Genomic DNA, 18,096 nt, shown 5'->3' with positions numbered 1-18,096 from the left:
GAAAAAAGAAGGTTATGTGGTCCACAAGGTGAATAAGCCTTTAGATGTTTGTTTCTCACCATGATGAGTAATAATGACCAGATTTAATCTCCTGCCTTTAGATGTTTGTTTCTCACCATGATGAGTAATAATGACCAGATTTACTCTCCTGCCTTAAACAACTAGAAAATCAGACAAAATATTTGAAACAGCAGTTTTTAGACATTAGACAATTAGGCAGCACAGGACAGAAACCCCTATGAGAACAGAAACAAACAAGGTGAGTCCTATGATAGCACACGCTTAGACCTGGACACAAGGAGAAAGATCACAAGCAGAGTCCAGTGGTCTCACCAAGTTGAGGAGACAAAATTCATAGTTCAGAGAGGCAAGTGTGGTTAGAATTTGTGGAGAAGTGGTAGCACAAAGCATAAAGTTTATAATGTCTGGAAACCAATCAAAAGTCACCTAGCAGTAAAGAATAACCCAAAAGGAAAAGAAAACTCAATCAACAAAAATAGACCCAGAAATGACAGATGACAGAATTAGTAGACAAGGACATTAAAATAGGTATTTGAAGTACATCCTATTCACTTATATTCAAGAAGACAGAAGAGAGCATAAGCATGAAAAGGACAGACATGGAAGATATAGAAAAAGTCACAACTCCAAGTCTCAGAGATGAAAAAATACTGTCTGAGATGAAGAAACACAGGGGATTAGACAATGCAGAAGAAAATTAGAGAACTTGAAGACAAACAATATAAGCTAACATTAAATATGAAAATTAAAAGGACTAAGTAATAACTGGAGCATCAGTGACCTATGGGACTTCAAGCAGCATGACATACCTGTCACTGAAGTCTCAGAAGGCAATGGGTGGGGGAAATACTTGAAGAAATAAAGATTGAAAATTTCACAAATATGATGAAAACTATAAAGACATACAAGAAGCTCAACAAAAATTGTACTAAAGAAACATGAAGAAAGCTATACAAAGGAACATCACAAATAAATTACTGAAAACTAATGATAAAGAGAAAAATCTTTAAAAATAGCCAAAGAAAAAAGATACATTACATACAGAGGAACAAAGATAACAGAGACAGTGGAGCAACATGTTTAAAGAATGGGAAAAAAATTGTCAAACTAAAATTCTACAGTAAAAATATTTTTCACAAACAAAGGCTAAAGACAGTTTACAAAAGTTGAAAGAATTCATGACGAGCACTACAAGAAATGTTAAAGGAAGTCCTTCAGACAAAAGAAAATGAAATCAGATAGAAACCTGAATCTATATAAAAGGATGAAAAGCACCAAAAATCATGAGTTTGATGATAAATATAAAAGACTATTTACTTTTTCACACTCTTTAAAAGATACCTGTTTAAAGCAAAAATGAAAACAACATATTTGAGGTTTATAAAATACATGGGTATAAAATGTGTGAGAATAGAATAAAGGAGGTAAAATGGAATTATTGAAAGACAACACTCAAACAGAAGACACAAAAGAGGGAAAAGAAACAAAGAACAGATGAAAAAATAGAAAATAAATAGCAAAATGACAGACTTAAATCCAACCATTTTATTAAAGATCACAATAAATGTAAATGATCTACACCCAAATTAAATGATAAAGATTTAAAACAAAATAATTATCTAAATAAAACAATTATCTAATTGCTGTCTATAACAAATCCACTTCAAATATAAAGATTTGAATAAGTTGAAAGTAAAAGAATGGAAAATATATACTGTATGAACACTAAGCAAAACAAAGTTGAAATCACTATATTTAATAGATTTAAGAACAAGGTATCTTACCAGAGATAGAGGGATAATTCACAGTAATAAAAGGTACTCAAAAAAACTTCAAATCAACAGACTCAATAAAATTCTCCAGTTGACCTTATACTGAACCAAGATTCTATAAATAAGATCTGAACAGCAGAAGTTAAGCCTCTACCATGCCAAACAAACTACCACTAACACTGCTATGATGTTTTAAAGTCAGGGAACAGGGACTTCCCTGGTGGTGCAGTGGTTAAGAATCCACCTGCCAATGCAGGCGACACAGGTTCGAGCCCTGGTCTGGGAAGATCCCACATGCTGCGGAGCAACTAAGCCCGTGTGCCACAACTACTGAGCCTGCGTCCTAGAGCCCACGAGCCACAACTACTGAGCCTGCGTGCCACAACTACTGCAGCCCGTGTGCCTAGAGCCTGTGCTCTGCAACAGTGAGAAGCCACCACAATGAGAAGCCCACACACCGCGACAAAGAGTAGCCCCCGGTCGCCGCAACTAGAGAGAGCCCGCGCGCAGCAACAAAGACCCAATGCAGCCAATAAGTAAATAAATAAATAATTTTATTTTAAAAATAAATAAATAAATAAAGTCAGGGAACAGAAACAGCCGAAGAACCAAGTAGAAGGAATTATGCATAGGACATAAAGAGACCCTTGTTATTTAAAAACCTTGGTAAGATTTCCCACTAATACAAACAATAATGTAGAATAGTTATTAATATTTCATATGGAAAGCAAAGAATATGCCTAAGTATTTGAGGAACAAGTCAAGATGGCACTTATCATGGTCCCAAAGAGGAAAAATCCAAGAGAATTTTAAAATCAGTTTTCCAAGCTTATTACCTTTCTCCTACACTGATGCTTCTGACAGTCCCGCATCTTAACACACTTAGTTTCACAAAGATATGGCTTATGACACGGCATTCGTTTTGTATGCTTTCCACAACGACAATGCTTCTCCACTTCCTGGAAGAATCAAATAAATGCTATTAAAATTGACTTTTGTTGACATGATTTTTTTCACACTGCAATCTCTATAATTACTAAAAAATGAAAGAGAAAAGTTTAAGAGTGTTTTGTAAGAAACACTTTTAAAAAAATAAAGGAGAATTTCCTAAGACATTTGTTTGTTCCAAAAAGACTTCACAGAATTTCCATTATTAAATTTAGTAAAAATTTGATATTAAATAGTAAAACAACATCACATGTTAAAATCCCTTATATCTAGTTACACCATAACATCTACACATCTAGTTTCAGTAAAACAAAAAAACTGTATTATCTAGTAGTATGTCAAAACCAGAATGACATCTAGGCATTTTTTTCCCTATCATCCCTAGGCCTAATTCATCATTGTTTTGAATATCTTCTGAGAATAAACAACCCCACACTAGTCTATAAAAATGACAACATTCAAACTTTTACCAAGCAAAACAAAAAAAAGGTAATTTCAGATTTAATTGCTGGCATACTCTCCTGCTTCATCATAAATATTAGATCATGACACAGATGTTTAGGAAAACAATTACAAAACAATCCCACTTGACATATTATGACAGATAGCTGTTAAAAGTAATCATTACAGGACATGACTAACTTGTCTACATGTTTCGCAAGGACCTCGGTGACAACGCTGTGAACATCTGTGGATTCCACATTCAAGTACTTTGTCACAACTGTCTCCACAAGTTGGTACATCTTCTGTACAAGGCAAAGAAAACTCTAGAAGCAGACAAAAAAAAATCAATATTAAAAATAACATACATTATTATAAAGTACTAATAATGTGCCATGTACTTTTGGATTCCTAGAGAATGACAGGTCTTTCAGACTATGAACTTTTGCATCTACATATTTATTGGAAAGTTAACTTTAAAGAAAATAACCCCTATATTTGTAAAGTTTATGCTTTTTAAACAGAATTCGATACCTGACAAGTTACCATTCTCAAGAAGCATATTTTTATGAGCTAACTACTTCAGAAATACTTTTCTAAAGAAATGAGTAAGCCCATGTAAACCACTATGAAGAATTCTACAATATATAGAACGATAAAAAAAATTTGCTCTAAACAACCTCATAGGATGGAGAAAAAAAAAAAGATCTAGACTTAAAAACTATGAAACTGACCTTTAACATAAACATATTATAACAAGTGTTTGCAATAATCTTATAAATATGTGTGCTGGTATTGGTGCTGAGTCAAGAAAGTGAACTCGAACTGTAACCCTTCTATGCCTTTATCTCACAGTAGCCCAAACTAAATTCACCTATAATCTAATACACAACAATAACAATAGCTTATAATTATTAAGTTTCCTTTATGTGCTGGACACTATAATAAATACTTTACATGCATTTTATCATTTAATTCTCACAATTATCTGATAAAGAAGGTACTATTATTGTCCCCATTTAACTTGAGAAAACTGCAGTTCATGAAGGTGGGATTTGAACCCACATACGCCTAGTCTTTTTTTTTTTTTTTTTTTTCAAATTTTAGCAGAGATTTATTCATGGAAGGAAAAAAAGAAAGGGAGAAGGGGAGAGGAACTAAAAGGAACACAGCTTGGAACACTTACATTCATCATAATCTTATTTAAACAGATTTACATGTGTCCGCACGCTATTCAGAATGGTGACCCTTGGATAATCGAAGATAATGAATCTCGAAAAACAGCCTATTATTTTCACTCTACTTCACAGTTTTTTTGTGGGTTTTTTTGTCTGTCTGTTTGTTTGTTTGTTTATCAGCATGCAGAGCAGTTGATTGACATTTACTTCCCCAAATGACTTTTCCTCACTGGTTGAAAGAACTGGGGAATTGGGAGGGGGTACAGATGGAAACCAAAGGTACACCTTCAATGTGCTTTGATGGACTGAAAAGCGGTTGGTCTGAGATTGACAAGCCCCCCATTTCAGAGGCTCAGGAAGTTTGGGCCCAAAATCTGAGTTCTTAATCCACTATGCTATATTGTCCTCTCATCCAAATGTACAGAAATCTAATATCAAATTTGTATTATTATTGAAACTACATTATGAGCTCCCAGAGAAATCTAATTTAATTAGGAAAGTACTCTAATTAGCATGATAAATAATTATAATCCCATTAAAGGTTTTTAAAAAAGTCTTACTTGACTTCTGACACGGACAGAACCTTTTCCCAGATCGAGGACATTCTCCACAAGCACCTACATGGCAAACTTGCTCACATGTATGATTACCACATGGCAGTGTTTTCCCACATACCTAAAATAAAATGCAATAAGCACTAACGACTTAAAAGTTAACAAAAGACTTTGTACATGACATAATCATTTCTCAGTCACAAACAAGCAACTTCTTTAGATTCCTCAAATTATTATGCTTTATATCTTACATAGCTATCATATGTATATATGCATAAGCATACACACACATATTTCTCATGCGCCAGGGAGTATATTTTTAAAATATAATAAAGGAAAAAGAACATGCAGTTTCACATGGTCATCCACCAAAGATTTCCAAATGGTACTAAAACCATGCCAATTCTAAGACAATCTACAGAATCAATACTACTTCCTCAACTGGATTAACTCAAGAAGAGGGAAAAGAGGAAAGAGTACATATGTACTAAATCCAAAATTCAACAAATAGCTGTTAATTTGAAAAAAAATTTCCCCTGGTAATTAAAATGATATTAAACTGAAAAAGTTTCCTAAAACATGAATATAATTCATCTGAGTTGCTATTCTTCCTCTCCTTTTATCCAACTAAACCTAACTTGCATTTCTAATTGTTTATGCTTCTGTATACTTTAACACCCACTCCTCAAAATGCATATACACTTACTTGATCACAGTGCCACAGTGGACTTGCACAGCTTCTTTCAGCTACTTGTTTGCCACAGACACACTTTTGCCTACTAACTCTTGGACAGGGTGGGCAACTTCCTAAAATCAAAATGATAAATTAGCATGGAACATTATAAAAGCAACAGAGACTGCTTTGACTTCTGCTTAAGGCCGGAACACCTAACAGGTATGACCTTTTACCTGCATGACAAGGATTTTCACATTTATGCTGTCCACAAAGCAATTTCCGTCCACATGGCAGGTGACAGGACCATTCCTTAGCACTGCACCGACGAGGGATAGGTTTTGCTTTCTTACAATAACAAGTAGTTGTAACCATCTTAGGACAAGGAGGGCATGGACCTAGAATCCAATGAAAGGGAAAAAAAAAAAAAATTAGAAGTCAAAAGTAAAAATTTTCAGTTCCTACACCTATCAGTAATTTCTAAAGCTTTCCATACTGATACTTTAAAAGGCAATCCCTTCCAATATTTTCTTATGTAAACTTAAGTTCTGAGTTCAACTCTCACAATTTTTTTTTACTTCAACATAAGAAGAAATAACCCCCCACAATTAGAAATATAATATATAACTCACCTGGATGGCAGAGGAGTAAACACTTATGGCCACAAGGAGGTTTAAAATCTCTCTCACATACTTGGCCGCAAGAATGAGGCACAAGCCACGGATCTAAAGGTGGATCTTCCACTTTGCCACAATAGCAATAGTACCTACTAGGTGTGTCAGATCGTTTGTATTCAAACCTACATTTTGGACTACAAAGAATGAAATTACTGAAGTTAATTTCATTTATAAAAGTGACATGAGGCAGAAATATAAATATACTTAATAATAGAGTATACACAATCAGTTTTATGTTAATGTAACCTCTGCTCCATCTTTATATTAGTAAGAAACAAGATTTTACTAAAATCAATTTCAACCATCTAGAAGAGCTCTGTCCAATGATTTCCTGAGACGATGGAAGTGTCCTATACCTGTCATGTCTAACACAGTGGCCATTAGCCACACATGGCTAGTGAGCACTTGAAATGTGGCTAACGCGTACAACTGAGGAAGAAACAATTTTCTATTTCATGATTTTTAAGAATTTAAATAACCATGTGTGGCTAGTTGCTACCACATTAAACAACACATATCTAAAATACAGCTACAAAAGAAAGCAACATTAGCTTCCTACTAACAACCTGAACTTTATTCTTGAGATATTCATTCCAATTTTATAAAGTTCAATGTTTTAAAAGTTTGGTTGGGTGGTCTACAAATAAGCAAAATATATTAGCAATAGCAAGAAGAAGAGAGAACTCGGTTATAGGTAGATAATACAGCAGCAAGAAACATAACTTAAAATCTAGAATTACAGGGAAAAATGTTTGAAAATAAACAAAGAATTTCATATTTCTCAACATCTAATACAAAATATATATATATTTCAAATGTACCTAAGTCAAAGAAAAGTTGAAATACTGTTTCACATTCTCTGCTAAAGCAGATTTTTACCTATCAAGATTAAAATAAAGCAGTTTTAGTCCTAGAAGCCAAACTAACATAATAAATATAGAAAATTTAATAAGATTGGATAATATACACCTGCAGTTTTGAGAGATTTTGAGGATAAAATCGGAAGCCATTGATCAAAATGTTAGAGGACAGTCTTGTACAATGTGATACCAATACATACTAAAAGGAGCTCCTGAGAGAAGTACCAGAATTTTGATGGATTCTAGTTCTAAAGAAATGAAAGTTCTTTAAAAAGGATTACTAAGGAGTTGTTTTGCAGGGGAAAAATAGAGTCTGAATTATTTATTAGTTAGCAAAAGGAACTAGTAGTTATATAAACTGAGGTGGTGGGGGGAGCCATTAGCAGGTCTCATATCTTCACAAACCAAATGACTAATTGAAGGCCAAGCATGGATACTGAAACTGCCAATAAAGCAACTGAGGAGCTACAATTTTCATTTATTTTACAACTAAACATTCCAACTAAATTAGAAAAAGTTACCAAGGCCAGGGATAATCTCTCTTTCCAAAATCATCATCCGTCAAAGGAGAAGATACCAGAAACTGGCTATCTTTAGCCCACTTCTGGATACAGGGCATGTGAAATATACAGAAACATCCTGAACAACTCCAAACCTAAGACAAAGGTATCAGAAATTAACAAGTATGCAATGATTTTTCTTTGATAATTCCACAATACTTTAAAATAAGCACCACACTAAACTATTTCAAGAGCTACCTAAGGATTAAAGAAAAAAACTTTCCTTCCGGCATAACAGAAGAAATGTTCTTTATAAAAACTAATGTACATGTAGAACACTTTAAAGAAAAATAGTATTAATCATGCAGATTCATTCAGCTAGAAACAACTACTGCTAACATTCTGCAGAGTCTCCAATTTTTTTGTATATATTTCATACTTTTAAAAAATGAGGTCATACTGTACTGATATATAACTTTATAGCCTTTTCTTTTAACACAGTATAAGCATTTACCCTTATCAAGTAGGTTCATACAATATGATATTTATAGCTGTACAGTAGATATCATGTTGATTTGTTTACCATAATTTAACCAAGTTCAGGTTGTTGGACATTTAGGTTTTTCCAATTATAAAAAAATTCTTAAACACAAATATGTACATACAATCTCTATGTTGCCCTACAGTTATATAAAACCTATTAGTCTAGCACTTAATGCTAAATTCTAAAAATTAGGTGAGCAAAAAACTTCAGTGTGTATACACACGCACCCCCCCCCACAAACACACATATACAAAATTTAACAGCTTAAGGAATAACAGTAATTAATTTTTTTACCCAGCCAATACTTTGCTATAACTGACAAAAATCAGTTCACTTTTTGTCATAATATTTTGCAGCTGTTTAATAAAATCAGACATGGAATATATTGCATAAGCCGGCAGGAGCACTGAAAAAGAGCCAACTTCTTAGTTCGAGTTCCCCCCCAAAGCAGTGCCTAAGAAAAGAACTGGGATGCAGAAGTAAAAGGCCAAGACAGGGAAGAGGAAATGCCAATAAACTGTATATTGTTGAGCTGACTATCGCTAAGGGCCAAAGTTCAGTCCTGCTAGGGATGCTCTGAAAAACCACGTAAAACATGCCTAGGACAACCCCAGCCCCAACCACTAACAAACAGGAGGTTAGGGCACTCATCCCCCAGCTCCCTATGGTGGAACGCTGCCCCAACGGGCATTAACTCTGCTCTGCACTACACCCATTTCCTGGCTGAGTCAGTTCCCAAGGAGAAAGCACTGAGGTTGGAAAAAAAAAATTCACACACATAGCAAGTGTTTACAGTGAAACTGCATCCGCATGCAGAGAGACTATTCCTCCACTGCAGCTGAAATCAGAGTAAGACAACCAGATGTGACTCAGGGCACCAAAGGCACCTGCGTCTGCTACGCTATCCTACCCAATATATTTTAAATTTCTGATTCACTCTACACGACCAATCCATTTCACATCTGACCTGTCTTTCTTTCGCTAGGCAATGCTGCTATAATAGCAGTGGATTAAGCTGAGGTCTAAATGGTGAGTCTATCATATTCAGTCATCACATCCCCTTAATTGCTTTATTAATGCCCTTTAAATGTATATATACATAACTTCACCATTAGGCCATAGTGTCTCTACGTACATGAGTTATCTCTGAATCCATCTCTCCCCATTAACCCTAGCCACTTTCCACAGTGTCTTCAACACAAGAGAAGCTCACTAATAAACTGTAATTGTCATTGCTAGGTTTTACTTCCTTGAAGGCAGGGAGCATATCTGTTTTTTTAAACCTGCTGAAAGTAATGAAATACAGTTTACTTAATATTTTAGTATTTATGGGAATCTCTAAAGTACCGATACTAAAAATGCTTTATCAAATTGACATACGCATTGAAACCGAAAATATTTGCTTCATTTATTTTAATAGTGCTAAAAATATTGATTGCTCATTTAGAGCTAATTTTCTTTTAATTAAAGATTCCCAAAAATTGAGTATCAATTCATAAAGAGAATTCTCAAATGAAGTATTCTTAAACAAAAATAAGCAAAAAGAATAATAAATGGTTACAAATTATAAATGCAAAATAAGATATTTGGGGGAGATAACATTAATTTAGATAAGGAGAAAAACTTACTGCTTGGTTTCTCTTCACTGAAGCAATACAAATTAAGCATGTCATAGCCCCTGCTTGAAAAGCTTCATTTACATACTGTTTTGTTCGCTCTAACTCACGAACATCTCCATCTTGAAATTTAAAAATTGAAAACTTCAGGTTAAGCAACATCTGAAAATAACACAGACTCACTAACAGCACCACATTATGTGAGAACTGTCTAGTAATATCAATTGCTCAAAATATAGCTGAAAAAATGAGAAGTTTAAGAAAAAGGCAACCAGTGAACTGCCAAGAGGTCACAAAGTCCATGCATTACATCTTATGTACTTGATTCAAAAACAGTTACCTTGACCTTCTCTCAGAGTATACTTGCTGTTACAGTCCTTAACAAATCTGGTGGGGGCAGAGTCACAGGCAACAGCAGCAAGATGTCAAGTAACAAGGGAAAGCATATCAAAAAGCAAAGTGAAAGGAACTGCAAAGTCAAAGCTCAGCAAAGCCATTGAGCCTAAATATAAGCATATGCGTATGAATGTGTAAATGTCTAAGAGTGTATGTGTGTGTGTGTGTGTGTGTGTGTCTGACACATAGCAAATTCTTAGTAAAAATCTGTCGAATGAAAAGATCCTGAGATCAATACAGTATAATAAACTTGTTTCATTAAATTATGCTATTTCTGCTAAAAAAGGAAGCATGACTTAGAAAAAAATTACTAGACTGTATTTCCTTTAAGCAATTATTAAGCATTTACTTGCCAGGCACTGTACTATTCGTATTTCAGTAAGATTAAATAAGCTATTTTTACTTTCATTTTACAGATGAGAAAACTGAGGCACAGAACACTTAAGTAACTTCAGTATGACTCCTAAGTGAGCCCTCTTGAAGACTATGCTATGCCACAGCAAGAGTTTAATACAGGAAGGTCCAAGAAATAACAGCACGATGAAAGGCAGAAAAGCTACCCAAAAGCACACACAACAACAAAAGGACAATAATCTGAGTCACTTTAGTGTAAGAGAAATAAACCTACAGGCCTTTAGCACAATAAAGATTGTTCAATAGAGGTTAACCGAGTCTCCAAGAAAATACACTAATAACATAAACTATCATAAGTACAGAACGTACCATGGCAATAAAATGGTACAAACCAAAATTTAAGTTACCAAAAAGAAAAATTAAATAAATAGGACACTTAGATAATTCTTTACTTTCTAAGATCATCCAAGTAAACACAACACTCACAAAAACTTGCTCTACCATAATATAAATACAAGTATAATTTATGATATTATACAAAATATACATAAAATTACTCCCCAAACTATAAAATATTATAAACTTATTAAAGACAATTGCTTTATTTTAAACAAATATCGAAGTTTGAAGAGGATTCTTAAAGGCAGACTTAATAATCATATTCTGTGTACTTATTTTGCTTTCTGACACAGCTGGCTCTAACAAATGTATAACATTTTAAAATTTCATCTAATTTAACAGCTAACATGTAAAATAGAATATGAAAACAAGATGAACAGGCTTTAATAAAATAAAGTCTAATCTTATAGTCATAAAATGTATGTAAGATTTCTTTGAAAAATGTGTTAAAATTTGGCTGCAACAATAAAGTATACTGCCCAAGATGTCACGACGGATAGCATGACATTTGAAGTCATGCATAAAAAGATCACTCTGGGGGCTTCCCTGGTGGCGCAGTGGTTGAGAATCTGCCTGCCAATGCAGGGGACACGGGTTCGAGCCCTGGTCTGGGAAGATCCCACATGCCACGGAGCAACTAAGCCCGTGTGCCACAACTACTGAGCCTGCGCATCTGGAGCCTGTGCTCCGAAACAAGAGAGGCCGCGATAGTGAGAGGCCCGCGCACCGCGATGAAGAGTGGCCCCCGCTTGCCGCAACTAGAGAAAGCCCTCGCACAGAAACGAAGACCCAACACAGCCATAAATAAATAAATTAATTAATTTAAAAAAAAAAAAAAAAAAGATCACTCTGGCAACTGAAGAAAAATGAGTGTGAGGAGGCCAAGACTGGAAACATGAAGTACCTGAAGTTAAGAGGCAGTTAACAGCAGATAAAGCAAAAAATGACCTCGAGCAAGTTAATGCGTCTGTCCCAGTTTTCTCATCTTTAAAATAGTAACAATAGTAATAGTAATATCTACCTCACAGAATTATTATGTGGATTTAATCCACATATTAAACAGCTGTAGGGGCCTGAATTAAGGTGATGATAGCATGTGGGGAGTTGTGGGATGAATTTAAGAAATTTAGGAAGTAAGACTCAGCAGGACTTGGTGACAACTAGATTGTGTTGCTCTGAAAAGTCGATGTTCAGAAGGAAAGAGTGCTGTGTTAGACGAGCTGTCTGACATGGGCAGAGGGGAGGAGTAGTAGCGAATAAAACACACTCATGCGTGTATATGCCAACCCTGCTCCCAGATTTCTGGCTTAGGTAGGTGACTGGGAAAATTGTAGTATTAATAGAGATAAAGAGAACAAGAGAAGAAATAAGTTATCTTTCAACATATGTTTTGTGTTTCCATAGGCCAGCAAGACAGCGATACCCATCAGGAAGCTGACCATTCAAGTTTGAAATCTGAGCGATCGCAAAAGTATAAAGGCTGTGCTCAGACAGAAAGAATGAACTTCTTTGGTAAAGTTTTGGTGTTCAATTCACTAATGTGAGATGGGAACCATCTCATGACCCTGGCATTTATCGTTCTAAAGTCAAGTGATCAGACTTCCTTACTTTGGTAGAGGCAAAGTACAGAACACAAAGGAACAAAAATCAAAATATTTATGGATTTGACATAATACAGTATAAGAAAAATTGCCTTAACACTTTAAGATGAAAGCCACGTTAAAAATTAATAAAACTGGGACTTCCCTGGTGGTGCAGTGGTTAAGAATCTGCCTGCCAATGCAGGGGACACAGGTTCGAGCCCTGGTCCAGGAAGATTCCACATGCCTTAGAGTAACTAAGCTCGTGCACCACAACTACTGAGCCTGCGCTCTAGAGCCCGTGAGCCACAACTACTGAAGTCCGCGTGCCACAACTACTGAAGTCCTCGCACCTAGAGCCCGTGCTCTACAACAAGAGAAGCCACCGCAATGAGAAGCCCGCACACCGCAACAAAGAGTAGCCCCCGCTCGCTGCAACTAGAGAAAGCCCACATGCAGCAACGAAGACCCAACACAGCCAATAATAAATAAATAAATTTTTTTAAAAATTAATAAAACTTATAAACGATAAAACTTTTCTAAACACTAGGCAGAAATACTGAATTATATCACTGAATTTCCTATTTAAAAATAAAATTTGTAGGGGCTTCCCTGGTGGCGCAGCGGTTGAGCATCTGCCTGCCAATGCAGGCGACACGGGTTCGAGCCCTGGTCTGGGAAGATCCCACATGCCACGGAGCAACTGGGCCCGTGAGCCACAATTACTGAGCCTGCGCGTCTGGAGCCTGTGCTCCACAGCAAGAGAGGCCGCGACAGTGAGAGGCCCGCGCACCGCGATGAAGAGTGGCCCCCGCTTGCCACAACTAGAGAAAGCCCTCGCACAGAAACGAAGACCCAACACGCAAAAATAAATTAATTAATTTTAAAAAAAAAATAAAATAAAATAAAATAAAATTTGTATCTAGAGTGGTTTCAGTGAGGTCTTCTTGAAGCAGGAAACTTGAGGTTACTTTCTATGAAGTTCTCTAAAAGCAAGAAACCTCCTAACCTTAAGGTTCCTCTTTATCAATTTTTACCTGGCTGAACCAGACTTCTTAGTCAAGCTTACTAATCTTAATTCCTTGGCAGGTATGGTAAATTCCTTGGAAACCTTTTTGATGATGTGTACCTATGCTCATGATGCCATCAATATACTCAGGCAACTAATATGCATAATGCATGCAAGAATGTTTCTAATAATGACCGTAAGCATAAAATGTGGAAAGTGTAAGAGACTTACATTTAAAATAATCTACTTCTACACTTAGTCCCAAATCTTCACAGCAACATCACTTTGGCCGTCTCTCTCACAAACAAATGTGGCTTTGAGAGTAACCCAGATATATACAACATATAATGTGATTAAACACTTCAGACCTGAAGAGACTTAGATTTTTTTTTACATATAAAAATCAGAAGTTGTAAGATATAAAATAAAGGAATTAAGTCAAGAAATGAAATTGACTTCAAGATACATTTAACATAATGAAAAAGAGAATAATGAAGAATAGATTTAAAGGAGTATTCAAAGTCCTCAAGTGCAATCAAATCATCATTAGGAACAACCTGACCCCACTCATTGCACAGGGACCTTTGGCATCCCCCTCCCAGCATTCTAATGAAATGCCAATTAAACACAAAAGAGAACTTCTAAGGCTGTAAGAGACATTGCCATCCTATTTGCTTTATAGAAAGATTAGCATTATATAATGTATAACTCAAACAGTAAAAGGTACAAAAATTCAACTCTACAACACAAAAATGCTCATTCTTAAGATGCAAAACCTATTCCACATAGAGTAAAGGTGTCAGAAAAAGTCAGGAATATATTTTCATTGATGTAAAAATGTCAAAATTGAAAAGATCACACAGTACCTGTCTGAGTAGTGTAAGTTATAAACGTATTAGCAACTATTTTTCCTCTTTTTCCTTCAAAATCCTCATCTCCTTCTTCTTCAGATGAAGAGTTAAAGTGTTCTTCAACAAGTTTTTTGGCTGCAGCTTGATTAGCCTTCTTGATTTCCTCAAATTTCTTTTGAGACATTAGCTCTGCTTAAAAGAAAAAAAAATGAGTTTCAGTTCTGCAAAACAATCTCTCAAAAAGCAAGGCATGATATACCAATACGTTATTAAAATACAGATTTAGAAGTCACCTTTGGTGCATTCTATTTCACTATCATCCATGAAAAAAGTATTTTCAAATTTCTTGTCACACGAGTAAAGAGAATACCACAATATAAACTTTCACTTTTGTTAAATATTCTGCTAAATGCCAACTAATTGTTCTAGAATGACTAACAAATCAATTTTTAAAATTATAAAGCTATGATAAAGTATCAAAAAACTGGTGATCAACCTCAAAACAGGATATTAACAAAATTAAAGTGAGATGTTTAAAAACTGAATGGTACACAGTGATTTTTAAAACGTGGGAAACATACCCACTGGGAGCACATCAGAATCAGCAGAGGCAGGCGCTTTCTCAAACCATCCTCTTGCACAATATAACCCAGCCTGGCTTGGCCCACCAAAGACCTTACACAAACAGTATTCACTGTCTACCCACTATGTTTACAATCTGCTTCTTAGAAAGCTCAAGGACTTTGTGTCTTTATTAAAATGTGGTCACAGAACATATTTATTTATCATTAATCCCACACAAAATATTGCTAACGTGGAAAATATGCTTCTTACAACAACTTCATTCCAAAAAGAAATGTTAAGTATTGTTTTGGATTAGTTCTTCTGCTATTCTGTTTAGCACTGTCTGTACTTCCTACTTGCTACTTGCTTAAATAATAACACAAAAAGAATTAGATTACTTCACAGCACTTTCCCAATGAGACTTCAAACTCCTCAAGAGCAAGTACCATGAAAATTCTCTTCAAGCATTAAGTGTTAATAAACTCTTCTGGACAGCCACCATAGTTCAAGAAAGGAGCCACAACATACTGAACTGATGTTAATTCATTAGTGCCCATATTAGTGCCACTTTATGCTTGAAACCGATGAGCCACTACTAATACAAATTTTTTTATTTTAGGTGGTGTATTTGTACTTAATGATGTTTTATCTTTTATTTTCCTCATGAAATGTTTTCCTTCTCTTACCGCAGCCAGCTTGGCTGGGGACTACTCAGTGTTTCAAGTAAAACTGGAGGAAAATGTACAGTGCCCACATAGGAATCTTTGAGTACTAGGAGAAAAGTAATTGCTATAAGATATATGACTCAAAACGTTATGTACAATAAGATGATAAATGTCATTATGAGCAATAAGCACTTAAAAGACATTTTTTAAAAGGCTGAATTAGACAGATATAATAAAAACATTCATAACCTGATCAATGGACCTACGTAAGATCATCTCAAAGAAAGCTGACAAAGCAACCTTACCATATATTATTTCTTACAGTCAAATCTCAATTATCCAGTTAAAGGATGCTTGCTTTTCTACTATCCACAAAATCCAAGAAAGCTTACCAAAACTGTTCACAGTTCTCCCTCTTGCACACCTCACCACCACCACTATCATAAACTCAGTAACCAAGAGAATACCACTTATCTTTAAAATTACTTTAAGGAGACATTCAGAAGCTCAATTTGCTCCTCCCTGCAAAAAATATATTTTGAAAAATACATTCCAAATACAACAATAAAATGATTTTAGGGATTATTCTCTTAGCCCCCTGCATTCTTTCATTAGTATGGACAACTTAGAATTGCGTGTGTGCTCCCAGGCTCCACTAAAACACTGCCTTGGATGAAGGATATTGAAAGCTGGAGAAGGCCACACCTTTCTAGATACATCCTAGAAAGGACATGAAATTTGTGACTAGGAACCGCACTTGAAAAAAGTACCACATGCTCAAGTGTTTACAGGACATAGATAATTAAAGTTACTAAACTAAGGCAATCAAATAAAAATGGAAAATGACAACTGGCCCCAGAAGTAGGAAACACAATGTCAAGTGGAAAGCCTAAACCCAATCTAAATAAGATTTCTGCGACTCAGCCCAGCCGACTGTTGCCACCCACAAAAGTACCAAAGCCACAATACCTTATCTTACAAGAAAAGTTGTTAACCAGATTTTTATGAGATTTTAAAAAGAAAAACCAAAAAACTGCTGGCAACCAATTCAGATTTAATGCATTGTGTTAACCAAACCAAACTATAGGCTAAATCCGCCCCCGGGCCACTGTCTGCAACTGTGGGGATTCAGTAGGCAAAAAAGAGTGAAGGGAAGAATATTGGACGGAGATGTAACATTGATTAATATCAATTAAAGTGATGATGAAAAAAAATAAAAAGTGATGATGAAAGAGGTGTGATGGGAATCGGCCTAGAATGAGTAGCTGCCTGAAAGGTTTGAGAAGTGAGGCCAATAATAAACTCCCGAAGGAGAAGGAAAGAAATAAATGCGAAGGCAGTTCTGACTAGCAAGTGCCTTGGTAGGTAGGCATCCAGGTGAGCCCGAGGACGGGAGCCATTCTGACCACTGGCCACGGAAGTCTGCGGCGCTTCAGATCCCGCGGGGCTGCGCCGGGCTGAGCTACCTGCAGCCGCAGAGGTTGCAGCTCCACCGGGAATGGGGCCAAGGCCAGCAGCGCCCACCGACCCCTTCTCTCGCCCTCCTCCGACGCCGCGAAGATGGACTCCATTTCCTGAGGAGGGGGCGGCAGTGGCCCGTCCTCGGGCTCGGCCTCGGCCACTGGCCACCCGGCGCCAGGAAGCTTCCATCCCTGCAGAGGAAAAAAAAAAGAGTGGAAGGAGCGTGAGCGCGGTGGTACCAAGGCGGGGAAAAAGGACAGCGGGGGAAGCCGGTGTGAGAGGCGGAATGAGGACGCGGGGTGGGGACCGAGTTTGAAAAGGTCGCGGCCCTGTCTCTCCCAGAGGGCGAGTCCCCGCTGAGCCCGGGCTTTGGAGATGGATCCAAGAGGGAGAGAACTAGGCAGAGAAATGGACCGCGAGTCAAGGAGCACCCAGCGCCGGAGAAGGAGAACCGGGGAGGAGGAAAGCGCCTCCTCGGACTCAGGGGGAGCGCCGTGACGGGAGAGCTGCAGACTAACCCGGCGGTTGCCGCCGGGAACCAACTGCAGTAGCGAACCCGGAGGAAAGAAAGCTACGTCCCCTTACCGACGGCGCCCGCTTTCAACGACTACAGTTCCCAGAAGCCCCCGCCCACCGCTCGCAGAACGCGTGGCATCACTAGCCGCTTCCTCATCCGGAACCGTATCTGTGTGTGGGCAAGGCCTCCGAACGCATGCGCTAACTGGAGCGGGCCTTCGGAAACTACAATTCCCGGCGTGCTTTGGGGCTCGGACGGGGTGGGCGCACAGAGAGGGCGCAAGGTGGGGAGGAGGTGTTCAAAACCCAGAGGATTCCGCTTTTTCCGTGCGACTACCCTAAACCCAGCTCGGTATCGGGAGGCTATCTCAGGGGTCGTAATTGAGTGCCCGCCATCTTTAGCCTCGCCTTCGGGCTTTCTGGTGGCAGGAAACTTTTCTCACAGAAGGGAAAAGTCACTTATGAAGAAGACTCTTCGGGGTCGGGGAAGAGGGAGGGAAAGCTGAGGGAGTGTTGC

General features: G+C 37.1%; 1 protein-coding gene across 5 annotated transcripts in view; it reads right to left on the bottom strand.

Annotated features, from left to right (window-relative positions):
* Nucleotides 1-17,716, bottom strand: part of NFXL1 (nuclear transcription factor, X-box binding like 1) — a 54,478-nt gene extending 36,762 nt beyond the window's left edge. Inside the window, exons 1-11 of one of the 5 annotated variants that reach the window (XM_059924111.1) lie at nucleotides 17,649-17,716; nucleotides 17,069-17,254; nucleotides 14,389-14,565; nucleotides 9,797-9,906; nucleotides 7,646-7,779; nucleotides 6,220-6,398; nucleotides 5,824-5,985; nucleotides 5,621-5,721; nucleotides 4,921-5,035; nucleotides 3,384-3,508; nucleotides 2,630-2,752 (exon numbers count right to left, since the gene is read on the bottom strand). In XM_059924111.1, coding sequence (XP_059780094.1) covers nucleotides 2,630-2,752; nucleotides 3,384-3,508; nucleotides 4,921-5,035; nucleotides 5,621-5,721; nucleotides 5,824-5,985; nucleotides 6,220-6,398; nucleotides 7,646-7,779; nucleotides 9,797-9,906; nucleotides 14,389-14,565; nucleotides 17,069-17,252 — 1,410 coding nt within the window. In that variant the 5' untranslated portion in view covers nucleotides 17,253-17,254; nucleotides 17,649-17,716. The other 4 variants (XM_059924110.1, XM_059924113.1, XM_059924112.1 and 1 more) reach the window with 4 other exon arrangements.
* Nucleotides 17,717-18,096: the final 380 nt, after the last annotated feature.

Source organism: Balaenoptera ricei, chromosome 5, assembly GCF_028023285.1.
Source record: "Balaenoptera ricei isolate mBalRic1 chromosome 5, mBalRic1.hap2, whole genome shotgun sequence".
NCBI classification, from domain to species: domain Eukaryota; kingdom Metazoa; phylum Chordata; class Mammalia; order Artiodactyla; family Balaenopteridae; genus Balaenoptera; species Balaenoptera ricei.
This window is presented reverse-complemented; position numbering and strand designations above follow the sequence as displayed.